General features: G+C 36.5%; 2 protein-coding genes and 1 long non-coding RNA gene across 4 annotated transcripts; 1 reads left to right on the forward strand and 2 right to left on the reverse strand.

Moving 5' to 3' along the window:
* Positions 3,076 to 6,070, forward strand: LOC104771395. 2 transcript variants are annotated; one of them, XM_010495906.1, is made up of 10 exons: positions 3,076 to 3,229; positions 3,441 to 3,563; positions 3,651 to 3,720; positions 3,801 to 4,039; positions 4,346 to 4,462; positions 4,734 to 4,782; positions 4,892 to 5,193; positions 5,347 to 5,399; positions 5,480 to 5,581; positions 5,675 to 6,070. In XM_010495906.1, the coding sequence occupies exons 2-7, from the start codon at positions 3,471 to 3,473 to the stop codon at positions 5,188 to 5,190; spliced, it is 867 nt and encodes a 288-aa protein (XP_010494208.1). In that variant the 5' UTR covers positions 3,076 to 3,229; positions 3,441 to 3,470; the 3' UTR covers positions 5,191 to 5,193; positions 5,347 to 5,399; positions 5,480 to 5,581; positions 5,675 to 6,070. The 2 variants fall into 2 exon arrangements, with proteins under 2 accessions (XP_010494208.1, XP_010494207.1); XM_010495905.2 differs by lacking the exon at positions 5,675 to 6,070 and having other exon boundaries at positions 5,480 to 5,665.
* LOC104771396 lies at positions 7,049 to 8,666 on the reverse strand. Its single transcript, XR_764818.2, has 5 exons — positions 8,218 to 8,666; positions 8,018 to 8,123; positions 7,737 to 7,781; positions 7,572 to 7,662; positions 7,049 to 7,386 (listed from the first exon to the last, which is right to left on the reverse strand). It is a non-coding gene; the product is annotated as an uncharacterized LOC104771396 (long non-coding RNA).
* On the reverse strand, positions 10,546 to 11,619 carry LOC104772734. The gene is made up of 2 exons (XM_010497316.1): positions 11,144 to 11,619; positions 10,546 to 11,071 (listed from the first exon to the last, which is right to left on the reverse strand). The coding sequence occupies exons 1-2, from the start codon at positions 11,617 to 11,619 to the stop codon at positions 10,546 to 10,548; spliced, it is 1,002 nt and encodes a 333-aa protein (XP_010495618.1).

Genomic DNA, 11,933 nt, shown 5'->3' on the forward strand with positions numbered 1-11,933 from the left:
TTATTATTATTATTATTATTATTATTATTATTATTATTATTATTATTATTCATAAATTGAATTTATGTGTTTCATGTGTATAAGTGAATTTGTTTATTAGATTTGTAATTTATTGTCAATAATGTTTTCTAAATATTACCAATTCAATTCTAAAACTACAAAAATTTTAACATCCAAAAATCTAGTTTTATTTTGCTAAAATTGTCTGAATTCATAATTTTAAAAAATTTAAACAATTAATATATATATATATATATATATATATAAGTTATTAATTATTAATTTACATATAAATAAGAAATATTAATTTATAGAGGTTTTACTGTATTAAAAAAAGGCTAACCAAACAAAAATGAATAGAAGAAAATGTACCTAATTCAAAAAACTATTTGGAGAATTAATAGAAATGAAAAAAAAACGAACATCAAAGAATTATAATACTTGGTACAATACTTTTGGTGCAACTCATGTCCAATTCAAAATTTATGGGATGTCAACCAATCTAGATGTTAGTGTAGAAGAGACAAGAGATACACAATTTTTAACGAGATTCAGCAAATGCTTACGTCCTCAATCTTTGTTGGAAATACTTCTTGAACACAATTACAGTTAGTATTCAATATTGGACTTACACAACCCTAAGATCTTCTCTTAGCTTGTTCTCAATCTATTTCCAACCCACTAAGAGATCCATAAGATCAACACAAATGATCTACACCCAGAACTCTCACTTAGAAACAAAACCCCCCATCCTTCTCTCCCAAAGATGCCAAAAGGCTTACAAGGTTTTTCCTCTCTTTGTTACGTTCTAGAGAGATCAGTTTCTAAGTTCTAGACCCTCTATATTTAAGGGATTTCGTGCCTCTCCCAAGACTATCAACTTTCCTTAAATCAAGAGAAAATATTTCATTTAAATTTATTCTTTGTTAAACGAATATTTCTTAATCCCACTACATCTTCTAAATATCTTCAAGCTTTTTTTTTTCTTCATGCTTTACCTCCAAGTAATATCCCTAAACGTGTCTTAAGTATATCTTCATAAATCTTCAAAACTGAGACATACGGAGAAAATCAACAGCCCTCTGGTGTTCTTTTGTAGGACAGAGGCTTGAGCATATATCAGATGTCTGTGCTGAGACAGAAGCTTGTGCAGATATATTTTGTACAGCTTCCTGAACTTCATCTTTAACTTGAGCTTGCCCACATACACTTACACTAGAGTATTACATTGTTTGTGGCTAAATTAAAGATTCATTTGTTGTCTTCTCTTTATTTCTTTAAAACGGTTCTTCAGTTCTCATTTCCAGGTCGTCATAATCATCTCTTTCTTTATGTCAAAATCCTCATCTTAATTTATTTCTTGTTTCTTTTTAAAAATTCACAAAATGTGTTTTGACCTCAATGCACATAAACCCTTCCAAAAGAAATGATCAGGAAATGTATTGAACAACTACCTATATCTAACTATCCCATAGCCTCAAAAGTCCTTTATGGTTACATCAAATAGAGGCAAAATTTACCATAAAAGATAAAGATTATTCATTCTGAGCATGTTATACACGTATCGTTACTTTAATTTTCTCAGTCTTTCTTTATACCAGAGTGGTATACTATACGCAATAAACCCTACTAGAACGAGTATGTCTTGCATTTCTTACATGGCAACCATTCTCTTGTCACTGATGGTTAGATAAATAAATAAAAGAGTATTTCAACTTGTTGGTCAATTGAGTCATATGCCAAATGTAAAACTTCTTATATGTTAGATACCACATATATAAATTATGCTATCAGATGCTGCTACATGTCGTAAAACTCTAATTTTTTATTCTTAAATAATCAAGTTTCAAGTGAATTAATATTGTAGAGAGGTGAGCGCGTGAGTTCCACTCGCGGCTCTCTCCTCTCTCCTCCTTTCTCTTCTTCTGATCACGACTCCGTGCACCGAGTGAAGGGTTCCTCCGGCGATTCCGGCGTTGAAGAGGAACCATTGGTTCATGGCGCTTCATTCGTAGTCCATTGCATCTACCGGCGAGGTCACCAGATCGAAATCAAGGGAGTTTGTGGCGAGGAGAAGCTTCCGCAGGACAATTCCGGTAAGAGCTCTACCGGCGGCGTGGCTATGCGGTTAGAAGAAGGTAGTTCTCGGCGAGGAATGAGAAAGATATGGCGGTTAGATCTGAACGGCTGGAGACGCAGGAGGTTTTGTCACGGCCGGTGGTTTGACGGGGGGGGTCTATCGCCGGAAAGGCAAGGCTAAGCCACCGTCGATGGCTGTTTAGATCTACTCCCTACTGCTCTATCTCTATCAAACTGAACTATGGCTGCCGGATTTTTAGATCGGTTTCTTCTTCCTTCTCTTCACAACTCTATGGTGGCGGGATGGTGACGGTCCTGTGTCACCTTCTCTGTTTGACTCCGGTCTTCCTGGCTCGCCGGTGGTCCTGAGCCGACGAGTATCCGCAACTGAGTGGGAAGGCGGCTGCAATAGGGTTCTTCTTTGCAGATTAGGGTTTCTGGCTCTTACCGGTTAGCTACCGGTTTAGTTTAGTATACCCGGGTCAATTTTGGTTTTGTTATTTAGTTTGGTTTGATGTAATTGGACTGGGCCCTAAGGGGATTATTGTATGGGCTTATTCCGGAAATAGCCCATTAAGCATATATGTTTATAAATTGAAAGCCTTTTAATCAAAAAAAAAAAAGTTTCAAGTGAATTATACGAAAATTCATTTAAAATCGTTATCCGAACCGAACCGATTCTTGAATCAAAAATTTATATAGATTTAGTTTAATAACTAAACCAAATTACACTTTAAACAAACCAAAGAAAACCGAGCTTCTGTTTAATTGATTTTGAGTACCCCTAGACATATTCTCAAATCCTAAACCTTAGAGAAATGAATGAAATATTTTTATATTTCCATCACAATTTTTTAAAAATTAACTTGGAATTAAGCTATAAAATGTACGATTAAAAATAGTTCATGTTATTNTTTTTTAAAAAAAAAAAAAAAAAATGTTCATGTTGAAATTGGCACTATATCAAAGTTGAGGTATAAAAATGTACGGATACTAAAAAAAAGAAGATAAAACACAAAAAAAAAAAAAAAGGGAAAAACCCCCATTTCTTTAGGGTTTATTCGAGCTGTCCGTGACTCGCGCGATTACGCGATTTCATGGTTTGTTTGTAGTCTGAGAAATCCGAGGAGCAGTTTCGAAACATTTCCAGGTCTGTTTCTATACTCGTTTCATTTCTGGGGATTTTGGTACGACTCGCTAGTTTCAATTTTGGTAGGAGACTTACACTAGTTTGTTCTCTGATGTTACAAATTTATTAAAAGAGATTAGAGATTAGGGATTTGAGATTTAATCTGTAGATTTAGTTTCCGTTTTCGAGTTCTGTGATTGGTAATTTAATACATTCTGACTACTAAATGCAGTTAACGATTTGAACAACAACAACAACAAAAATGAGTCGAATGAATCTACCATTTGAAGTTGGTCAGACTGTAGAGCTAAGATCTTTTGAATCGGGGTTTCGTGGAGCTTGGTTTCGATGCAAGGTAGGTACTCCCATCTCAATTGCTTTAGTTTATTTTGGTTACAGAACACAAATCTCTAATGTTTTTGCTTTCTTATGGTTTTATCAGATTCTGAAGATATTCAAGAAAAAGAGAGCACTATGCTATGATGTGGAGTATCTTGATTATCCCGGAGAGAGTAGTTTCCATCTTACAATGTTACAATTGAATATTTATGGTTTAGCACCATTTTTTACATGTTTTTAATGTATCCCTCAGGAATACATACAACAAAAGTGTTTCAGCAACTCGATGGTGGGAGCGAGAAATACCTAATGATTCGACCTGTGTTTCCAAGAAAGTTTGGTGAAGACCAAGTCCTTAACGAGGAGGGTGGTCTGGAAGAAGCTCTTGTTGTTCATGATTCTTGGAAGGTTGGTGATTTGGTCGATTGGTGGGAAGACTTTTGTTATTGGTCTGGGACGGTTCTGGAAGTGAGGGAAAACGAGTCGCTACAGGTATCTAAAGGTTTATATTTGCAGATAAAAGAGTCTCTTTTTCTTATGAACTGCTTGTGTTTTTGTTACTTTGTTATCAAATTAACAAATTTACGAGAGGATTTTTAGAGTTCTTGTTCTGCTACCATGCCTTCTCTTTACTTACTTTAACAAAGGATGACGAGATACGACTACTATATGGTTATATCTTTATGTTCATATCCTCTTTGCTTCCTTTTAAGCTTTATTCTGTGGCGTTAGATGGAGGACGCTTTGGAACCTTGTAGTAAACAATGAGTGCGTGCTTCTTTTTCATCTATTTCGCAGATTGAATTGTTGGCTCCACCGTATGGCGAAGGGTGTATCTATGAGGCTCTGTCTAAGGATGTGCGTCCATCATTGGAATGGTCACTTGAAGATGGTTGGACTGTGCCTTTTTCTAAGGTTAGTATTTGAGAAATCATGGATGAAAAAACTTATTTAAGCCTCAAGAGTCATGACTAATGCGAATAAAACCTATTCAGTCAAGGCAGATTCCCTTTAATTAAAAACCCTAAAATCTTGTTAGTTAAGTCTCATGTATATTAACACCTTAACTATATGTAAGTGACCCAAATGGTATGTAAGTGGTCCAAAGTATCCTTTGTATATTCTTAACTTTGTTGTCTCGTTGTTGTTGTAGCTTATCTTGTTTTATCATCCATCTTTCTTGTAGGTTGGGGAAAAGAGGCAATGTGCTAAGCTAATGAAACATTTGAATGAAGGTTATTCTTTTACAACGATGCTATTTTCCCCAATGTTTGATCTGTCAACTCCTTTTGTTTATCTTGATAGTTTGGTTTATGTGGAAAAATGAATCTTTGCCTTGTGTAGTTACATTAGATGAAGTTAGTGGAGCTGAATCTATGGAAGACGAAAAGCAGGGACCTTCAGATGAAGTAAGTGGAGCCGAATCTAGAGATGAAGAAAAGCAGAGAGCCACAGAAAAGTTGATTAGCGATGGTGATCTTCGGTTGAACATCATGGAATCAGAGTCTGTAGAAGCAGCTGTCATGGACTTGGAAGAGCTGATTGTTCGTTTAGAGTGGCTGAAAGGAAAGTTGGGTCCTAAATCTTCGGAAAAAGCTTCCTGGGTATATGAGGACTACCGTCCATCCTCTTCAAGAAAGTGACAGGTATTGTTTCTTCCAACTTGATAAAAAAAAATGCCTTTGGGATTGCTATTAATGGAATTAATGAATAGATAGTGTCACGAAAAACTTAGATAAAGATGACCAAGATTGTTTACCTTTAAAGGCTGTCTAAAGTTGCTGTTGTAACTTGTTCAGGTTCTGAACATAACAGACTAAAAAGTTCTCCTCTGGATCAGAGTTTTGTACAAGTAAGAATATATTTTTCTTTTAGCCATTTCTTATGGATTAATCTTCCACTATTTCTAAGATACAATTTGTCAATCTTCAGGTGGAATATATTGAGTAGAAGATGTAAATGAGCAAAAGTCCTCAGGTGGAGAAGACCAGAAACTGAACATAACTCTTTGTTTTTGAAATGTCTGTCTTTTAGGTATTTTGGTGTACTTTTGTGGCTTGGTTGTTGATACATTTGCAGTACTTTCCTCTATCTAAATCACAGTTGACTTCGACCCAACTTTTGCAGTATAAATATCAACAGAACATGAAGTTTTGGACCAAAACAAGACTGATAGAATATTGCATTCATCAAAGGCCAATGAAACTATTGAGTATTGGAAATTTCACTCACAAGATTGTTTGCTATTAAGGTATAATAAACTATAAACTATCTAAAATACAGCGATAAAGACCAGATCACTCAACGAGTTTACTTTCGTCCTACAACTTCGGTTATTCTCTATGTTAATGAATGAAGACTTGGTATCATGTAACCGAGAACAAGATAAGGTGAAAGACGGAGAGACTAGACTCTTGTAAGCGACAGAGCTTAATATCGTAGCCTAATATGTTAGTGGTAAGTTGTTGGAAATCATTGCTAAGACATAGATTTATAAAATACTCATATCAATCTTTGTTTCTAGTTGTTTCGATTGCGTTCATTTTCAAGTATTCGTGGTAATTTCATAAGCTGAAAATTTGGTATTTGATGTGGACCATCTGGTGGACTCAATTGGTGGTATTATATTTTCAGTAGAATAGGTGATCTGGGGTTTATAATCTTAGATTAGTGTTTGACACAATCAACTTATTCATACAACTAATCTATGGTGACTTCAAAAGGAAAACATATATATTGCAATGAAGTGATTTGGATTAAGTACAATTGTCTCAGTTGCAACTACTAAACTAATTGTGGTCGTCGGTACTGAGTGACGCCCCCAATAAAGGTAAGTAAGGTTTTTGATAAGTTGGTGCCCATACTTGACGTTATTATCAAATAAAGCTTATGGATAAAATTGAAAGAAATAATTCGAAAAGATGACTCTCCACACAATCATTAGTGGATTACTTTATTGAGTTTAATTGAGACATTGGCACATGTCTTTGGCCAAACCACCGTTCCTTTTTCTTCTTCTCCCTTTCATTTTGGCTTCGTTTTTCAAAATGTCATACGAAAAGGTGCTCTTTCTCGTGAATCAAACCTAATCTTTTTATTGCTTGGGGCCTTTGGCGTATCTTTGATAATAGGGTAGTGTAAACACTACAACAAATATCTACATTGATAGCAGTAGAGAAACGCTATAATACGTCATTTATAGCTCTTTCACAAACGCTATGTTAGGCCACTGTTATCGTAGGTACCACACATACAATAGCGCAAATACAAATGTTATGTTAGAATCTTCTACCATAGCAGTAGTGAAATGTTTTGTTATTGCGTTTATATAATTTTTTAAACTAATGTAATAAGTCATTTTTCATGCTATGTTAGGTAGGAGCTTCTACTATAGCTCTATTAAACGATTTATTTTGCAAAATTTATTTATATATAGATTTCATATTTCATAAATCATCTATATATATAACATAAATATTTTAACCAAAAAGATGCCATACATAAGATCATACCAAGTCTTATACTAATATCTTAAGTGCAGCCAAGTATTGAAATAAAATATAACTAACATCCTAAGTGCAGCCAAGTATTGAAATAAAATAAAACTAACATCCTAAGTGCCACCAACTAGATCTTGCGTTGAACTCCATAACACCAACAACCGGATCTTCACGGCTCTAGCCACACCATCCTCATCCTCCATCGCTTTTACTTATTAAGAAAGTAGGAAAGCTATGTAATACCTCCAGTAGACTTATTCACACATGGCTTTCATCCTCGTGAGTTTCCTCTTAGAAGCTTGAACACTTGGTTCTAGCCTTGATATCCAATCTCCAAACCTGTATAAAATCCATTTGTACAACACAAAACCTTAGTGAACTTTTAACCATAATGGTCTTAGACAACATGTTAATGCAACAAAAACTTCATAATTCACGTACCCACACCAACAAGACTACTAGATGGTAATTCTTGTACCCACACCAACAAGAAAACAAGATGTACCCACAGATTCTTTTCTTACCTTCAATTCCATTAGTATGTATGAGATTTTGAAACAAAGCCTTCTTTCCTTGATGGTTCCTTCACTATCACCCATCTCTCAATGCGAAAACCTGTAATGTAGTTAAACGTTTAGAGAAAACAACAACCACAATAATGTACTAACTAAACCATTCAAAATGCTAACCTGTCTCGTGATTACAAGAAAAGAGAAGCTTCTCTATCTCCAAACCTGTGTGACAACAACAAAAATTAAAAATTTGGACCACAAAAGAGAAACCAAACAAAGTTCAGCACTTTCCCCAAAATACCAAAGCAGTAACACTAGTGATAAATCAAAAATGTTTTAACTTTCAACCCAAATAAACTTAAAGAGAATCACACAAAAAAACCCACAAACTTTGCAACAGATATGAGAATGTGTTGAGTTGTTTCGTTAGGATTTTGATAAGGAAAGAGAGAGCTTACAGCGGAGAAGATACAAATCAGCAGAGAATGTGTGAAAGGGCGTGAATTGCCTCCTCGTCTTTTCCTATCTCCAAACAAAAGTTTGGATCTCTATCTCCAACAAATTCTAAATCAAATCCCAAAAACCCTTACATGAGAACGAAATTGAAACTGATTTTTTGGGATAACTACTCAAATCTAAGAAAATTGAAAAGGCTTACTTGCAAATCGCGATTGTGTGAGAGCGACAGATAACAAGAGCGACGAAGAACAAAAATGTTGTTTAAGATAGATCCCTTTCAATATCCAATCACACACCATCACAGTAATTTCATCAAACACATGGTGTGCAAATGACCGTGAAGCTCTTAGACAAAAAAAAATGACATAAAGGGAGAGAGAGGGGACGACACAGTGAGAGAACAAAGAAGATGGATCGAAAGAGTTAAGGGACACAGTGGAGAAGAAGAAAAAGATCAGAGACGACAAAGGGTATATGGAGGAGAAGAGGATCTAGCTCATGAAAGTTTTTTTCTCTTCTCTAAACACCTTTTTATTTATTTTTTAATGAATTGATTTTGGCACATAAAAGGTTTTTTGGAGTAAGATCTGAAAATTTTCACTAAATTTTGGCGGAGTAAGTGATTTTATCTTCCCACTTACTGATTATTTTGTCATAACATTGTTTTAGTGCTATTATAAAGTAATCAAAATAAAACATTCATCTTTCATAGCAGTTTGGGAAAATGAGCTATCTTCTACTGCTATCAATGTAAACTTTTCTTGTAGTGAAACTCAGTGAAATATATGTAGTTTAATTCGTTGAATGTATTTTTCAAAATATATTTATTTGGTATTATCATGAATGGTTATATGAATATATATTTTGCCAAGTAATAGTAGAGAACTGTAACAAAATATATCACATGCTTGTATGATGGAAAAGAAAAGTTTTGGATAAATTAGATGTCTCACTTAAAGAAATACCAATCTATTGAAAACCATGCACATGAATTAATTGACAAAGATTATACCCTTCAAAAAACTTTTTCCCGATAAGTCCACACTGAAATACTAAGAAAATAAGCCTAAGTTTTTTGATTGGTAACACACATAGTGACGTTTTGTAATGCTATTATTCAACAAACTTACCAATCAAAAAAAATCTGCATAAAGTTTTTCAAAGCGCAAAACGCATAATAAGTGGGTGTATAGTTGTCTATTACATTCCGCCATTCCGCAAATATATTCAATCAACATATATGAGAAGTAAAATCGTCTAACTCTAATGTTGTATCTCGTTATAGTTTTACTTGACAAGAACAGTTTTTTGAGACATGCTCTATATGTCAATACTTTAATTAAAGGATCGATGCGGTTCGACGAAGTATCTCAAATGACGATAGTATACACATGTTGTAAGGGTATAAAGATACACACGGATAATCAACCCACTTGGAACTGTGCCAAGCAAACGCTTCTTATTCAATCTTATACACAAACTTACGTTTCTTACAAGACTTGAATCTCAGTTCACTCTTCTATCTATCTAACACAATACCCTGTGTAGATTTTAAAAGAAACTAACACACTCTCCTTCAAGCCTTTTTTTACGATTGCTTGAAGGTTACAAATCTCTCCACTTTATTCCTACGAGTGCTACCTTTTTTCAGGCTAGCCCTCATCTACTTATACTTGCACCAAAGATTTCTAACATAAATTTTTGTGCATTCTAACAATAAGGAAACTATCTTTTCCAAATATCCTTATTCCCTTATCGAGATATACTCTCAATATCTTCGAGTATATCACGATTGCTTCTTCCTTCCAAATCTAATGCTTCGTCACCTTGCCAAACAATCTTGCTCCACCTCAGCACTTCATGCCACGTCAGCTAATCAGACCTTTGGGACTCTCCACAGCATCTTGTCATCGGCAGAGCTCTGATGCACTTACAATCTCCCCCTTTTTGACTGAATCTTGCCACACAAGCAACCACTGCACCGAACCTGAAAATTCACAGACAAACAACACACCCATACCAACAAGATATTGCAGTCCTCAAGAACACAAACAATCAACCGTCAAGAACTTGTTAAAATAAATATGAGTGTCAAACCTCCAAAACCAAGTCTTAAAAACAACAAACCAGTCTTAACGAGAAACAAGTTTCAACCAGAAATAAAAGAACCAAAAACAACAACACAACAACAGACAAGAATAAGAACAGCATAAACAACTGCTCCCCCATAGTCCAAACTCCCCCTCAGGCTTCAGAATCAGACTCATCTCCCCCTGCTTGGTTGGCACAGATTAGTCAAAAATATCAATAGAATATGCCTATAATAGAAGTACAAGCAGAGAAAGTACTACTTACCATCGTCCAAGGCATCTTGCAAGATCTTGATAGCTGACCGGATGGCTTTGCGCGCTGTCGATGAACCACTCTGAAGAACAGGCTTAACAAGTACTGATGTAGTCTTCTTCCCCTTGGTCGTCTTCGTGGCCTGTGGCCGAAGACTCTGAACAGGTCGCTGAGCTTCCAAGAGCTAATAGATGAGGCTGGGGAACGACAACCGGAAATCAGATTGGGCTTGCAGACCCAGCTGAATGATTTGATCATAGATCATCCTCCCAAAGTTGAACGGAATGTGATGCATGATCATGTAGATCACCATTGCTCTGTTCGTCGAGATATAGCCAGTGTTCACCGTTGGAGACCAGTTGCTGCAGCATATCTTATGCAAGTCCTTGATAACCTGATTCTTGATTGCCGTCGACACCAGCTGCTTGCAGGACTTGACCGTACCACCAGATAGGAATAGAGCCATGTCCTCCTCCAAAATGGCAGCTGTCTGCAGTCGTTGTTCACGCACATCAACCGATTGTAGACCAAACAAGGCGTTGATGCGACTTGGGGAAAACTCATACATCCAGTCTCTGACAAGAACATCAACCGACTCTCTCTCTACCTTAGCCGCTGGTAGATTTGCCCAGAATTCATAGACCACATCGGAATCATAAGCTCCGACTTGAGTAACGGTCTTCAACAGGCCGGCTTGATCAATCAGCTCCCTAGCTCGATCATCCACTCCAAGAGATTAGCATACTTCAGAGGCAAGAGTGCGAGACGCAAAGAAACCATACCGACGGGCAGCATCAGAGGAGACGAACCATTTAGAGTCAAACTCCTTGGAAGAGGTGCTGCGAGAAGAGGAAACACCCTTATCTCTGGCGAGAGTCGGACGCTTGGCGTCACGGCTGTCGGTATCAGCAGTTTCATGTCTCTTGCACAGACGGGAGGAGATTCCCTGATTCGCCAGAACAGTCTTGGGAACATCACCAGTGAGATCAACAACCGGGAATTGAACCGGTACCTTCTTTGGCGGAGAAGACGAAGAGTCACAGATTTCGTCGTCCTCATCTGTAAATGAGGGTGTGGATGTGGAATTCTCCGGAGCAGGAAGTTGAGTAGTCGACTTAGCATGAGGCTCATAGACTACCATCACCGTGGTAGGATCAATCGGAACACGATGAGTTGGTGGTGGTAACAATGATGGTGGCATGTGAAGCTCCTCATCTGAGCTGGAATCGTAATGGAAGCCGCTGAAGATTGATTTCATGGTGACTAGGGATTTGAATACACTAACAAAGGAGAAGAGAGGATAGAAGCTTGCTCGGCATAGGTTTGATATCGCAAGGATGAAGAGGAAAACGCCAAAAACCCTAGTTGCTCCTTTTAAACACCCTCATGTGTCTCAATGGGCTGTAAAGACTCGGCCCAACACTTTAAGAGACAATCCTGAAAACACTCAATTAACCATTAGTGTACACCGTCATGCCTTCAGTCTGTAATCAATCCCAACATGTTAAGGCAGCTGGAGAACATCTCTTTGAAGAGTACAACACACCTTCTTTTTTTTTTTTTTTTTTTTTT

The sequence above is a fragment of the Camelina sativa genome, chromosome 20, assembly GCF_000633955.1.
Source record: "Camelina sativa cultivar DH55 chromosome 20, Cs, whole genome shotgun sequence".
NCBI lineage: Eukaryota > Viridiplantae > Streptophyta > Magnoliopsida > Brassicales > Brassicaceae > Camelina > Camelina sativa.